Raw genomic sequence first — 16,122 nt, 5'->3', positions numbered from 1 at the left:
GGGAGTCCCATGAGGAATGGCAATGGGGGTGGTATGGGATTTGGGTCAGGGTTCTGGGCGATAGGCGCCCTGCCTTTCCTCTCCTTTGGTTGTTTGTGAAGGAGGGCGATGATGGGCCCAGGGTGGCAGGAGGTGGGGCCTACTAGCCTGTGCCCCTCCTTCTTGGCTGTTTCCTGGGATGAGCCCCTCTAACCGTCTTCATCCTCAACTTGCACACTGTTTCTTATGTCCTCATACACTCCCAACCTAATATGCTCCCATTCCTGTCCTGCCATCTTGGTTGCTCCACCATCTTGGTTTGCCCCGCCATCTTGGTTTTGTCTTACTTGCCTCTGGTAAGCTGGCTCAGGGACATTTACCTTGTTACTGACCTGAAAGCCTAATGGACATGGGCAGTCTCTCTCAGCACTCAATATGTCTTCTCTCCTCCACAAGAGGAGGGGACACTGACCTTGGTTCCATCACCCATTTCAGGACCCTGTATCCACCCTTGGCTCCAATCACACACACCATTCTCCTGGGCTATCCTGCCTGTGCCTGGCTGCTCTTGGTTCTCCTTCAAGGTCTCCCTTCTTGGGTGCAGTGCCTGTGGCTTGAAGAACTTTCTTCTGTGTACACAGTCACCTGCCCCATTTTAAAAAGGGGTGTCTAAGAGCTACCTGACTATTCACATAATGTGGGCAGCCTCTCGCAGGTACCATCGGTTTAAGTCTGATGTGCCGCAGGCAGAGAAAAGCCATATAAACAAGAGAGCTTCCTGAGTTTCTGTTTCAGGTTTGTGAGGCAGAGCATAGGATGCCTCTCAGGCAGTAACCTTGACCAGTGTCTTGGGGAGGCGGACTGGGGATGGCTCACCACAGAGCCTTCCTTCCTTCTTTCTGGAAAAACAACTCTGAGCAAGCCTTTTGCTGTGGTACATGGAATCCATTCCAAACAAAGATGGCAAGTTGACGTGTGACAAATTTAGAGTGGACTGAAATGGAGGCTTAAAATCCCCCAAACCCTGGGGTGTCTGCCGTTTCTAAGCCCACAGTGATCCATGAGGCTTGAGGCCAGGTCTCACCTGGCTCACACCTGCTGGCCCCTCTTGTGCCATGGCTCCTGGAGGGCCATCTGTCCTTGCATGGGTGATGTTGAGAGGTGCTGGGCAAGGAACATGTACCATCTCTCCCCTTCACATCCATGGAGAAGTTGCCCAAGGGGTCTGGGCTCTCTGGGGGTGGGTAGGTGGGAGTAGAAAGAGCCTGGGAGAAAAGTACTCCCCATTCCCTGACATGGACCAGAACATCCCCGCTCTGCCAGTGAACCAGGCCTCTGAGAGCAGCCGCATGGTTACGTGAACTCATTGAATCAAACAGGGTGACCAGACACAGCCAGCAGTTACAACCTGGAAGATGCCACTGACTTCTGACTTAGGAAAATGATAATGATATTGGAACATTTTCCCTCAATCTCATAACTCGTGGAAAAGCTGAATACGTCACCAACGCCAAGTCACAGAAAGGAAAAAGAGGCGAAAGGTCAGTCCCAGGAAAGCACTGCTTCTGTTGTCTATGAGGGAAGCACTGTTTGCAGTGAGCTCACTGACCACAGAGAGATGGCCCAGACACGCCCCATCACACCCTCCCAGCACCAGCCGGCTGGACGCACAAGTCTTCCTTTGAGAGGTCCCTACTCACTTTCACTCCAGACCACAGTCCTCCAACCACACACTCAGGTAAAGGCGGGAGGCAAGTGGACCAGAGACAGGGGACTCACAGGTTCCTTGGAAACCAGCCCCAGCCACAACCAATCAACAGTCCTTGGCTCTGGATACACGGTTCTCCCAGGAAAGCCATCTCCACTCCCGAGCACTGGGTGCCCCACCAGGCTAGCAGTTCAGACCAAAGAGATGAGGAAATCATGGCTGGTAGTTAATTCTCATCTACGTAGACAAATGGCTATACATATTTATGATGGGAAATTTCATTATTTAAAAATGCTGCTCTAAATTTCCAGCTAACTTCATGAAGAGTGCCTGCCAAACAGGTTGCAAATTAAGAACAATTATTTTTCTCTTCTGCATTTGAATAGAACTTACAGCTAAAGTCATTTAAAGGGGTTAACATCCACCTTAATTAAATATTAAAGTGTGCCTGTACCTGCTGCTATTGTTGCCCCTTCGAATAAGATATAACCTATTTTTGACAAGTTTTCATCTTTCTCTGTGGAAGACGCTACATGAAACCAAATCAGTGGCAAAGAGGAGAGTAATGAATAATCTATTTCATATTCCAACAGTACCCGGAGCTCGGAGTGGAAAAATATTCAGTTGGATGATGGCAAGAGGCTGCTGGGGTACCACATGACACAGCTAATGTTTAAATAATAATAATAAAAAAAAGCGATAAACAAATCATTAGCCCTTAACAGTTGTTTAATGCAATTTGTTAATGAACGTAATGGTGGGGACTAATAATGAAAGAAAATAAAAACGTCTAAACAGGCGCCAAGTTGCTGGCGATGCGCAATTATTTCCTTGTCAAGTTTTTATGATTTAATGAGCCCCTCTGGGACTGACGGCTGTCAGTCAGTCGTGACTTTTTGACACCATTACAACTTCAAATACAGCAGCAGGCAGGCTGTTTTCCTCGGATTTGAAATACTGAAATGATCTGACAGTTTTAAAGAAAAGATGTGCAAAAAAAAAAAAAGAGAGAGAGAGAGGAAGAGAAAGACAGTTGCTTTCCTTTCTTTCTTTTTTTTCCCTCCCCACCTCCCTTCTTCTATGGAGTAGATAATCTCTGGATGCTGTTTGGTAATGAAAATCCAATCACTGAGGTCATTATCTGATGAGGTTTTTGGAACAGGCAGGCTTTTTTCCCCCTCTTTATTTCTTTACTTAATGATAACCCTCAATGGGCTTGCCCCGCATGGGACGGCCAGAGCCGCACAATTTTGTTCACCATTAATTTCAGCCTTTGAAGCTCAGGGCTCAGAAGCAGTAGCAAAGCAAACCCCCCACCAAGCTGGTTCCAAAATAAGACAATCCAGCCTGCCTTAAACAGAATAGCAAATGGCCTCCCAGTCCAGGCCTGGCAGCTGACGTCAGGCCCGCTGCATTTGCCGGCGTTCGTCTTCAACATGGAGCATTTAAAACTCTTTACAACTTAAGAGACTTTAATTAAATTGCTTTTGATTCTGCAGCAGGACAGCATCCGCTTTATTTATTCTGTCAGGGAAACTGTTTAGTCTGCATGAATTTTATATGGCAAGGGCTTCCTCCTTCCTCTTCCTCCTCCCCAGCAACCCCCCAACCCTTCCGCTGAACACAATTTTTTAACAAAGGCTCCTGACTTTAGAGATATTCATCAATCAAGGTCTACGTACTAAGTTCCTAGGACCTTTCACAGTTCTATGAATGGCTTTGAATTGGTGGGCTTTCCTCCTTCCCCAGGGAAGCAGGGTGAACAGTGTTCCTCCCCCTAAAAGGGGGCTCCTTTGAGTCTGTCTGCAGCATCTGAGAGGGCCAGCCGGGGATACAGAGGCCTTCGGACCAGCTTCCTACAAAGTGCTCACTATCCTGGTCTAGGAGGTTGTTCTCGAGGTGGACGTGATGGGGCTGTTAGGCCAAGGGTTATCTGTTCACCTTCTTCCCACTCTTGAGGCTGAATTGGGGCAAAGTCTCAGGCAAGGGCTGATAAAGAGATCGACCCCAAAGAAGCTGCCATTGAGCTTGAAAGAAAGCCACGCCCTTTTTCTGCACGACCTCTACTTTCAACATGAACATCAGGTGAAATATTTAGAAGCCATCAAGTTTAGATGATCAGATCGACCTGGCTTGCTAGGTGGCCTCAGGAAGTCTAGAGGAGTGAGGTGTGGCTGGGCAACCGATTATATACTTCAGCTAAGACCAACTGTTTTGAGGGAAGCCACCAGAAAGGTTGGTAGAATACTTCCCCACAATTAGAGTTTCCAAACGAGAAGGAGATGACTTGTTGCCTTGCTTTTTCATCATTTCTTTGATGTGTTTCACACATACTCATTCTGTTATCAGAATAAAAGATTTTCTTACCAGGATAGAGCCCTGAAGCTGATAGGAAAATTAGTACAGGCTTCCCATTCTTTTGCTGGGCTACTGCGCTCTGCCAAAATCCCACACCATCCTCGAGAAGTAAAGGCTGCGGCTTTATTTACACAATACTAAATGATTTATCTGAACACATGCAGGCCCTAGCCTGTTTCAATAAGTGCAATTTCTCGGGTGGATTTTGCCATTGTGTGTTTCCTCTCTAAACCATAATGGTTCTCTTCTGAGTTGGGGGAAGAAAAAAAAATCAAGTGCTGCATCCAGATGATCTCAGCCCATGGGCACAGGTGGTTAGCATTTTTTATGAAGGGAACAGGTTTGCTTTTCAAGGATTCAAAGTTCCCAATTATATCCAAAAGATAGAAAGGACCCTGGAAGTGCCTGCGAAGTCTTAAGAAAAACACATTTCGCGTTATGACTAGGGGGAGAATGACCTCAGCTCAGGCAACTTGGAGCCTGATCATAAAGGAACTAATTTTGAATGCAATCCCTGGTTCCCTTGGACAGGAAGAAACCAAAGAAAATCACAAAGCACGTTAGAGGTTTGAGTACCTTGTGGATTCAGGAAGGCTGTGCTCACATTTGTTAGTGAAAAACCCAAGCCGTCCTATCGTAACGCACTGCGACCCCTGATTCTTTGAAAGGAGGTTAGCGGACATTTTCCCATCAAGTTTATTTCCAGTGATCAGCCTATAGGACTATACCATATTGACAATCACATCTGAAATTTCGCACTGATGGAATAGGTTCCTGCTCTTCCTGAAATATTCATGTTCTCTTTACATACTGGAATGGATGTGGAGAGAACCTTGACAGACCCTCTGCATGTATGAGGGCTCCTTTTGACAGTACAAATATTAAGATGGAAAGGATACACAGATGCCTACACAGGTCAGGGGAGAGGAGGCCACCAGAAAGTACCGAGCTGGGGCACTCTCTGCCACCAGATTCTGGGGAGGATGGGATTTTTGGAGGGCAAGGAAATCTTTCCTGAAGCCAGTAATCAAAGTTGTGAAAAGTGGATATTGGGCAGACTCAGCAAAAAATATTCTTGGGTTTAAAGAAAAAAAAACCAAACCAAAAACAACGCATAGAAAAATGGGGAAAGTGCTAAGTCAATTTCCCGCACAACTGCTTTTAAATACCCACCTTTACAATGAAAACACTCAGGCAGGTGGACTATATTCATTACATCTGGGGAGGAACAGGACTGGTTTGCAGGGCCAGTCAGTGGCTCTGGCCCTGCTGGTCTCTGCATTTTTTATCCTCAGACATCACAGAAGGGCTGATGGGTGACAAGAGGTGTGTGACAAACAGCACAGCCCATCAGAAGCCGCCGTGACTGACTCATCTGTGCCCTCTCCCCATCCCGGACCCCTGCCACGCCCACAGGGCAAGCAAGGAGGTCACCCAGGCTGCTCCGGTCAGGAGATGAAATTACCAAAAGGCAAATAAACACTCGCCTTCCCCTATAAAGAACAAATCTGGGTGAAGACAAACCTAGAAAAGGAAACCAACCCACATGCAAACAGGAATACAAAATATTTTTACAGTCTTTGCACTTCCGCTGAACAGTGGCGAGAGAGAGGGGGAGGGTCATTCAGAGCCTGTCAGCGCAAGAAAATGATTCATGTGACCATTTTGTCTTAATTACTCAGAACGAGCCGTGGTCGATGTTTATCAAGGAAGAGCAGATACATCAGTGTCCTCTGACAGAAAAAGTGATCGCCGTCAGGATGGTGATAACCAGGACGATGCCCAGGATGACGATCAGGATCCGGTTCTGGATGATTCTAGGGGAGAGCAATGGAGGAAAAACAATTCACACAGATAAACAGAGGACAAAGATCACATAAGACCAAGTCGGCTAATCAAAGGGAGGCTTCATGGGTGGGGGTTGGGAGCCCGGTATGAGGTGTGTAAGAATGTGTGTGTGTGTGTGACCACGCAGCTCTGTGCTTCCAAACAATCAATCTACCAGCAAATGAACGACTCTACCTCGACTGTCACGCAGCACTGGGAGAAATGCTTACGGCAAAGCTACAGTGATTCAGAGGGCTTTCTGGGTTCTGAGTCCCATGTAGTAATCTATCAGGGATCAAGGGCCCCATGCAAGCTTCTCTTTTTAATTTAACATGTGAGACAAGCTTCGCTTTTTTTCCTCAGTGTTTCCCATGAAAGCAAAAGACTAAGGAAACATGTCACAGTAAGGTACTTACCTGTACAGAAATACCCAGGGAAAAGTAAAAGAGAGACTTAGGAAGAAAAGGACAAGATTAAGAAGCAAGTGTCAAGCTTGCAGCTCAGGCTACGAAACCGTCGTCTGTCACTGGGGCTCACGCTCTGTGACGCCAGGAGGAAACATTACATGTGCTCCGTGGCAAAAAAAAAAAAAAAAAAAGATGGAAATGTGGGTTCATACAAAACATGGCCCAGGTGCCTGGTGTACTTTGGTTAGGGGGTGGCTTCACCTCTCGGGACTCCCGCCCCCTCAGCCCTGGCTCTGCCAAACACAGATGGGGAACTGGGAGCTGGAAGAAGAACTAGAGTGAAGATGCATGCTCCAAGAATGCCTGCAGAGGGCTTCTGATGAAGTTGTTTCATAATCCGATACCTCATTCTGAGAAAAGAGGTCAAACATCACAATCCCTGGCTGAGGTTTTCCAAGAGAAGCTGGGTCAAACAGCCTCGCCCACACTCACTCCCACCAAACCAAGCAGGCAGAAATAGAGGTGGACTGGTGGGTCCTCCAGGTGGCTGTCCATCCCATCAAGACCTCATAGCAAACCCCATCTGTCCATCCTCCAAATATCAAGAAGAAAAAGGTCTGCTGGGGAGTTCCCTGGTGGTCCAGTGGCTAAGACTCCATGCTCTCAATACAGGGGACCTGGGCTTTGATCCCTCGTCAGGGAGCTAGACCCCACATGCCCCAACTTAAGAGTTCTCATGTTGCAACTACAGGTCTCCCATGCCACAATTAAAATGGAAGATCCTGCATGTCACAACAAAGACACGGCGTAGCCAGATAAATAAATATTAAAAAGAAGAAGAAGAAGAAAAAATTCAGCTGCCTGTCTAGACACAGAACTCTGGATGGGGACTCCCATTGGAGGAGATAGGTGGGACCATGCAGACCCCAGTTTAACAGAGACCCCACCCTCCTAACCTCACATCTTCGAGTAGAAATCTTTACAAGGTGTTCACAGTCTTTTCTAGCTTCTGGATGAGTTTCTTTCTCAGAAGGATGATAGCATCCTTGTGGTTTCAGCTGGATTCTCCCTCGCCCACCCTCTTCCTCCCCAAGCCTAAATGGATGGACAGAGACAGTCACATCAGACAAACCCACTCCCTTGTGGCCCCCCCTTGAAGGACCAGCTCTCTCCTCCTGACAGGTTACAAAATGATCACATTTGCTGACACGTCTTCCGCGAAACTGCTTTAGTGCCTGTGTCCACTTTCCTTGAAGGAGATGAATGATTCGCCCGGTCCTCATTTATCACGTAAGGCTCAGCTAAGATCTGTCTCGTTTGCTTCTTCCCTTCTCCACTAGAAAGGCTGCACCCTGACATTAATTCTTCTGTGATGACAGCGAATTCAGACTTAACAGGCCATATTTACTCAGGAGCCAGGAAGATCCTCTGTCCCCAAAATAGAGAAATAAAAACGGGACTTCACGGCTTGTTAAAAGTGAGGCTAATTACGAACACTAATCAGTGCGATGTGGTGGCTTGATTTAAAACCTAAATGGATTTTGCCCCCCTTCTTTCGGGAAGGGGCAGAAGTCTTCAGAACCGTCCCTACCCATCCCGTTTGCCCGAGTCACTGTCAAAATCTCTTATTTACCACAGTCACCCGCATCAGACTTGCAAAGGAAATCAGCAAAATTGAAACTCAGCAGTGAAACAGATTAAAAGCATGAAAACTCTTTAAAATTCTGCCTTAAGTAATATACAGTAGTGTGTCTCTTGGTTGACAACCATTTTATTTGTGGGTTGAGGGCCCCAAGGCATCCATGATGCTAATTTATAAAGGATTAACTGTGAGTGTTACTTGTTTAATCTGAGGCATGGTTAGAAAAATGAAGACACAGGGATCCCTAAATCCTCAGCTCTTTCCTGGTCTTCCTAATTGGGTTTCCCTCATCTCTAGGCAAGGAGGAGTGGGTTTCACTCATGATCTTTCCTAAGGGGTCGTATCTTTAATTCACTCAGCGCACACACACCTGATCCCAAGAAGGGTGCCACGGGCTCACAGAGGTTCCGAAAGACATTGGTGCGTCCTCGGTTGCTGGCACCGTCACCTCTGCAGCCCCGGCACAAGTCATGGCAACGGGCAAGTAGGTGCCCAGGAGATCCATCCAAAGGAGGCCAAGGAAAGAACCGCAATTGTTGTCATTTCATTCAAAGGAATGGAGAAGAAATCGGCGCAAATTTACTTCGCAGGAAAATCTCAGGGCGTCTACACAGAAAAACCTGAGGTTAAAAGCTGAGGTAAATCCCCCAAAGGGCTTCTCTGGTGGCTCAGTGGTAAAGAACCCCCCTGCCGATGCCAAGAGATGTAGGTTTGATCCCGGGTCGGGAAGACCCCCTGGAGAAGGAAATGGCAACCCTCTCCAGTATTCTTGCCTGGGAAATCCCGTGGACAGAGGAGCCTGGCAGGCTACCGTCCATGGGGTCACAAAGAGTTGGACACGACTGAGCAACTAAGAGAATAAACAAAAAAGTCCCCAAAGATGGAACACTGTACTGCTGGGCCCTTTGCCTGAAGCGGGGAGAAGGGATGGTCCTCATGGAACCGGGTGCTGGCAGTGGAAGAGGCCAGCAGGAGAGAAGGTTTGCTTTCAACCAAAGGCTGGCAAATATTTGGGATGAATGGTGCAGAGGGGCAAATAAATAAGTAAATAAAGAGAACTGGTGTTCACAGAGTTGGAAGTGAGACTGACCCTGGCCCAGCCACCAACCCAGCTTTGGGCCTCAAAGGTGTTGGATACAGCACCTTTAAGGACCAGAAAAGTGAGCCACTGGGGCCCTTGGGTGAATAAGACCGAGCCAGCCTGGACAGGGAAACATGGGCTGGCATCGGAGGGCCCCATCTGTGAGGAGGCCTGGAGTACAGTCCTGGCCGGGGGCTGCTGGCAGGTATGGCTGCAGGCGAAGCAGAAAGGAATGCAGAGTCCAGAGAGAGTCAGAACCACAAGCCAGGAAGTGGGGTTCCCAGCTTGAGAGGCAGAGAAGGAACTTTGGGGGAAGCCCAAACTAACTACTTTCTAACTTTGGACAGGGTTGGGGATGGGGAGGTGGGGGCTTTATGTTCCACTAGGTCTGCAGCAAGCAGTCTTAATCTCCCTTTTGAAAATGCAAAGTGTGTTTACCCAGTAAATAATTTAAGAAAGAATATACACTTGAAAGAAGACATCCATTGAAACAGCCAGGCTAAATTGCCTCCAGGCAAAAACTTGTGCATTTGCATGCTGCATTCTATTAAGTGAGCACGCTGTGGCTTTAAAAGAATGCAGAGCCAAATTAAAAGGAATGTGGGCCCGAAACATCAAGGATTCTCCAAGTTTACATTATGAATCACAGTGCTGTTGATACAAGATGAATTAACCATTTACTTTGAGGCTGAACTCACAAAGTACTATTGAAAATACTGATCCCTGTGTGGAACCCAGGGAGCGGCTAATCTTTCCATTGCCAGTCTCCTCCCCCTCTGGAAACAAGCTCCAGCGTGTGGCAGCTGGAATCACAGAAGACTGGTTGAAGGGAAGTAGGCAGGCAGGCACCTGGCACAGCTCTCCGCTCTCTCACTGGGGGAACCAGGAATTCCACCGTCTCAGGCATCTCCACATTCACCACCATGCACGTCTCTGTTTCTGGGTACAGACACTCAACTGCCCCTTGATGTTAGATGTGACCATGTGACCTATCTTAGTCAGTGGAGTGTGAGAAAAAGAGTTGGGCGTCACTTGTGGGTGGAGGCATTTAACTTTCAGGGTTTGACTCTCCAGCTGGCTTTTCCCTTGTTCTGTTCTAGGAGGGTGTACATTCTGGGAGGGGCTTCTCTACTGGCTCAGATGGTCAAGAATCTGCCTGCAGTGCAGGAGACCTGGGTTTGATCCCTGCTTTGGGAAGATTCCCTGGAAAAGGGAATGGCTACCTACTCCAGTATTCTTGCCTGGAGAATTTCAGAGATTACAGAGATTACAGTCCATGTGGTTGCAAAGGGACAAACACGACTGAGTGACTATGATGCTGGAGAAGACGCTTGAGAGTCCCTTGGACAGCAAGGAGATCAAACCAGTGGATCCTAAAGGAAATTAGTCCTGAATATTCATTGGAAGGACTGATGCTGAAGCTCTAATACAATGACCACCTGATATGAACAGCCGGACGACTCATTGGAAAAGACCCAGATGCTGGGAAAGATAGAAGGCAGGAGGAAAAGGGGACGACAGAGGACTAGATGGTTGGATGGCATCATTGACTCAATGGATGTGAGTCTGAGCAAGCTCTGGGAGATTGTGAAGGACAGGGAAGCCCAGCGTGCTGCAGTCCATGGGGTCGCAGAGTCAGACATGACTGAGCGACTGAACAACAGCAGCATTCCAGGAGTGGAGGTTCAGGATGATGGAGACTCACTCCTTCTGCCTGGATCCCTAAGTCACCCCATGGAAGACCATTGCCCTGGGGGCTCAGCATGACCCATGGTGGACTAGTATGAAGCCAGTGAGATCTGAGGGGGTCACTGAAACTGCAGCATCAGTTATACTGGGTGATGCACTCCTGCCCCAGTTCTCCAAGATAGGGTGACTGGCCAAGCCAGATGAGGCTTTGGTTTAAAGCATCACAGATGCCAGGGTATGATGAAGGCTCATATGGGCTTCCCAGGTGGCACTAGTGGTAAACAACCTGCCTGCCAGTGCAGGAGATGTAAGAGGTGCGGGTTCGATCCCTGGGTCAGGAGGACCCCTGGAAGAGGAAATGGCAACAACTCACCCCAGTATTCTTGCCTGGAAAATCCCGTGGACAGAGGAGGCTGGCAGGCTACAGTCCATGGGAGTCACAAAGAGTCAGACACGACTGACGTGACTTAGCATGATACAACTTTCTTTGAAGAACAGGTTTTTTGTCACTTGGTTTTCAGAAGCTGAGAGCCCCTTTGCTCCCTTCTTGGTTATAAGACTTCAGCTATAACCAATGCCAGTGTGTGCTGATGAAAGTTTTAGCAAGCTCAGGTGGGCATTCTGCTTCCCATGAAGAGCAGATGCATGTTGGCTGCATTCATTTCTCCATTCCAAACATCTGACACTACCCCTAGCTCCAGGGGCAGAGCTGTGACCTACGATAAGAGGTCACCGTGTTCCACGCTCCTGACCACAGTTACTGCACCAGGAGCAGGCACGTGAATGAGGCCTGAGCAACTGAGTGAATGGCAGAAGGTTTGCTTAGAATATGAAGTCACCTGCACTGTGTGCTGTGTGGATGCCAGGTCTGGATCTGCTGCAGCCCCTTTATTTTCATGAGTGAAGCCAGCCTCTAAGAAAGAAGCTGACCCATGGAGGATAGCAGAGTTGAAGGAAAGGCAGAGAAATGGAACCCCAGTCCTGAAGACATGGTGAACCTATCAAACATCTTTCTTTTGGACTTTTAGTTACAAGAGAAAATAAAAACTCTATTCCTGAATTCAGTTTAAGCTGCATTTTCTGCTATTTGAAACCAAAAAGTAGTTTTAGGTTGATTCACCCTGATTCCAAAACCAAGTCCTTGATCTATAGGAGGCATATTTTTCTCACCTCTTCCAGGAGAATTTCCCAACCACACCCCTTGTTCACTCTTGGATTTCCCTGGGCCCCTCTCTCACCACTAACCACACAGTTTTATGAATTTTCTGTTTCTGTGCATGTTTCTCCAGTAAAAAAAAAAACCAAAAACTGACCCTTTGACGATCTGAATCTCCTTTGTCTTTTGTATTCCCAGTGGCCAAAACAGAGCTCGACACAGACATTCTCAAAAAAAAAAAAAAAAAAAATGCTTGCTGAATGTATGAATGAAGCTCCCCTGCAGGTTGACGTGGTTGTCTTTCTGGTTTGTAAGGGCTGCTTGTAGACACGCACAGCTTTAGGAGTTAGTTCTTAACCACCGCCTCCCCCTCCCCCGCAACCATGAAGCAGGCCAGTCACATCTAAGCCTCTGTACAAGCCTGCATTCACTGGCTGGAGACGGCAAGACACGCCACAGGTTTGGGGTCCTGTCCAGCACACGCTTTCCTGCCTGGTCCACCAGGCCTGAGTAATGACACCCCACCTTTGGGTTCTGACAGAACAGTAACAATTGGCAGGATGTTTAGCAACCAGGAGAGCAGTGGGGGAAGGAACTTTTCAAAAACAAGGGCCAAGGCAAAGTCTGCACCCAATTCCACATTAGTCTTCACCAAAAAGAGATGAAAATAGGAGCAGCAGAAATGGTTCGTTGGGTATCAGCCTCTAACACTAACTTTAACTTTACCTGGCTGCCTCTGAACTACAGCTATGTGTTTGTTATGGCCTCTGATAACGTCCACCCAGGGTCTTCCAGGTCCTGTGTCTTCAGGAGGAATCTCCAGCTTTACCCCAGGGGTTCAGGTGGGGCACTCCTCCCATTCTCTGACTCCACAAGTGGACACGTGATCCAGGCAGGCCCAGCTAATTAGTTCTCTGGCCCCTGCAGAGCACTTGTTTAGGAATTGGCATACCAACCAATCCAGATGGAGTCCCATGAGGACTTTTCCTAAAAACTCAAGAAAAAGGTACTGTCTTTACTGGGAGTGGCTGGACAGACAATGGAAGCCTAGCACAGAGAGGTTGGAGGAAGATATGGAGGGTGGAGACGTGGTGCTAGCGGTAAAGACCCACCTGCCAATGCAGGAGACATAAGAGATGCAGGTTCAATCCCAGGGTTGGGAAGATCCTCTGGAGGAGGAAATGGCAACCCACGGCAGTATTCTTGCCCAGAGAATCTCATGGACAGGACTGTCGGGCTATAGTCCGTAGGGTTGCAAAGGATCGGACATGACTGGACTGAGCATGCATGAGCATGCATGCACCACAGGGAGGGTGGGAGGCATTCTTATCACCATGCAGGAGAGGAACCTGCCTGAACGATGCCAACACAGAGGAACACGGAGCCAGGAGATGAGAAAAAGATGGATTGTAAGGGCATTATTTGAACCCCTGCTGTGTGCCTGAAGAGTCACATTTAAACCTCCTAGTTATGGGAGCCAAACGATTCTCTTTTGATTACAGCAAGTTTGACTGGAGCTTCTCTCACTTTCAACCATACTGTACTGAACTGAAGAGCCACCCCTGCACCCATCTCACCCACCCCAAATCCAAGTGCACCTCAGAACCTGATCTCATCTGGAAACAGGGTCTTCTCAGATGTAATTTGTGGAAGATCTTGGGTTCAAGTCATCTTGGGTGTAGGGTAGGCCCTAAGCCAATGACGGGTGTCCTTGTGAGAAGAGCGGACACAGACACAGGGCAGAAGGCCTTGCAAAGTCAGATGCAGACTGGAGAGAGGCTGCCACAAGCCAAGGAGTGTGTGTGGCCACCGGCAGCTGGAAGAGGCAGAGAAGAGCTCTCCCCAAGAGCCTTCGGAGGGAGCATGGCCCACATTTCTGTTTCAAGCCACCCAGTTTTTTTTTTTTTTTTTTTTTTTGGTGCTGTGTTATAGCAGCCCTGGGACATGAATATTCAGAGTTCTCACATCCACACCAGGATGTGAACCTGACTGTCTGGTCTCAGCCTGCACAATGACCAATCGTTCTCCATTGCTCCACACCCTTGTTGTCCTCTAAGGTCAGGACAGCTCGGGTCTGGTTCGCTGGAAGCTCTGCATACAGCTGTGGGGCTCACCAGCTTCAGGAGCAGTTGATTCTTTCATCTCAGAATGAGCTTTCCATTCATGAACAGAGTGGGCAGTGGCTCAAAGCCTTGTGAGATGAGGGACGGGAGGGGGCTCCTCCCACAGAGACTCCTGCCTCTGGGATAAGACATTTAAAACAAGAAGAAGGCCAGATGCTATCTCTGGGCCAACGTACTAAGCCATCACCTGCCATTCTGAGTCCATATTTACTGACCTGCTTTCAGAAGTGGTCAGTTATACATGAGTCCTGAGGGAAGAGGACACAGGAGGGATAGGTTTTTTTTTTTTTAATAATTATTTATTTAGGCTGCGATGGGTCTTACTTGCAGCACGTTGGATCTAGTTCCCTGACCAGGGATCAAACCCATGCCCACTGCACTGGGAGTTGGAGTCTTAGTCACTGGACCACCAGGGAAGTCCCAGGAGTGACAGGAACCCATATGTGGCACACAGAGGCTAGGTCCTGAGTGAGGATGAGTAGCACTCTGTTTTCAAGTTTCTACTTAATTTAACAGGGATCCACAAACCTTTCCTGGAAAGGGTCAGATAATAAACATACTAGTTTGCTGGAGCTGCAGTAACAAAGTACCCCAGATTGGGTGGCTGAAATGTACTGTCTCACTTCCCAGAGGCTGGGCATCCTAGATCAAGGTGTTGGCAGGTTGAAGCCTCCTGCGAGCTGGGAGACTGAATCTGCTCCATGCCGCTCCCCCAGCTCCTGGTGGTTTGCTGGCAGTATCTGCAGTTCCTTGGCTTGGAGAAGCATCACTGAGATCTCTGCCTTCATCTTCCAATGGTGTTTTTTCCTGTGTGTATATCTGCATCCAAATTTCCTCTTTCCTAAGGACACCAGTCATATCAGACCAGGGGACTACCTTGCTCCAGGAATGTCTCATCTTAAGCAACTGCTTTTGCAAAGATCTTATTTCCAAACAGGGTCACGTTCTGAGGTACTTCAATATATGGACTTGGGGGAAGGGCATGGGAGGAAGCGGTGAACACACAATACAACCCACGATGGTAAACGTTTTAGGCTTTGTGGGCCATACTGCTTCTGTTGCAACTACTCGACTCTGCCTGTGAGGTGCAAAAGGAGACCTAGGCCATGTGTGGACCAGGGAGTATGCTTGTGTTCTAATAAAACTTTCGTTACACACCCTGGGATTTGAATTTCATGTCATTTTCCCATATCGAATAATATTCTCCTTTTGATGGGTTTCCAGCCATTTAAAAGTGCCAAAACCATTTTTATCTCACGGGCCATCCGAAAGCAGACAGGGGGCTAGGTTTTGCATGCTATCAGTGGTTTGCGTACTCCTGGACTCAAAGCTAAAAGCTATCGAGGGCACGTTCTCCTCCGCTGGAGACTGTGGTCCTTGCATGCTGTGCAGATGGGGACAGCAGGTCTGGCCAAGTCCCTCAGCAGAAAAAAAGAAACCCGGAGCCCCTGCCCCGTGGGAGCTGACAGTGTCACCAAGAGCAATCAATTACAGAAGCCTCACAACAAAGGCCGTCATTAGGGGCTGGGGACAATTGGTTGTGCACTCACAATCCTGGGTTGGCCTGAAGCGACCTGGAGCAAGTCCCTCCAGTTTCTTCCCCGAGCAAAAGGAGCCCGTTCACCACCCACCCCAGGGAGAAGAGGATTAGCTCATTAAAGATTATACAGCACTTTGAAAAGGTAAAGCCTTTATATGCGTGCAGTTGGCAAGTCATTCTCTGAAAGGAAATGCACTTTCAGGAGGGGGGACAGGCAGGAGAAAAGTGGTCAGAAGCTGGAGGAGCTGCCTGTGGAGCCTCCAGGGGCTGGGTGGGGTGGAGGAGGTGGTGCTCCCCCCACCCCCACCCCAAGCCCACCAGACTTCTCGATCCCACAGGCTGGTACATCTGGGTCTCACGGTAACACTGTCCCTGGCAGGGCGAGCCTTCCCTCTGAGGTGGCCTCATGAACATCAAAGGCAAAGGGAGGGCATCCCTTTGGCTGGCTTGAGACCTTCCCAGCCCGGGAAGGCAGCCAGCAAGTACCTGTCAGAGCCCATTGATAAGTCCGCCAGGGTCTGATCAGTGGTGTGTGGTTACACCGCACTCTGTGGGGCCAAACACACATCACATTTCAGCCCGGGCATGCGGCCTGCTGCCATTCTTAAATAT

At 48.4% G+C, this 16,122-nt stretch overlaps 1 protein-coding gene across 7 annotated transcripts in view; it reads right to left on the bottom strand.

Moving 5' to 3' along the window:
* Window positions 1-16,122, bottom strand: part of VTI1A (vesicle transport through interaction with t-SNAREs 1A) — a 383,913-nt gene that overhangs the window by 10,139 nt on the left and 357,652 nt on the right. For 3 of the 7 annotated variants that reach the window (XM_025274367.3, XM_006043956.4, XM_006043957.4), the window contains one exon: window positions 4,147-5,862. The exons of 1 other annotated variant lie outside the window; for it this stretch is intronic. In XM_025274367.3, the coding sequence (XP_025130152.1) occupies window positions 5,716-5,862 (147 nt within the window). In that variant the 3' untranslated portion in view covers window positions 4,147-5,715. Of the gene's footprint in view, window positions 1-4,146; window positions 5,863-16,122 lie in introns of those variants that run through there. 3 more of the 7 variants (XM_006043958.3, XM_025274371.2, XR_003106259.2) reach the window with 1 other exon arrangement.

Source organism: Bubalus bubalis, chromosome 23 (genome assembly GCF_019923935.1).
Source record: "Bubalus bubalis isolate 160015118507 breed Murrah chromosome 23, NDDB_SH_1, whole genome shotgun sequence".
NCBI lineage: Eukaryota > Metazoa > Chordata > Mammalia > Artiodactyla > Bovidae > Bubalus > Bubalus bubalis.
The sequence above is the reverse complement of the archived record's forward strand: the minus strand, read 5'-3'. Positions and strand labels throughout refer to the sequence as shown.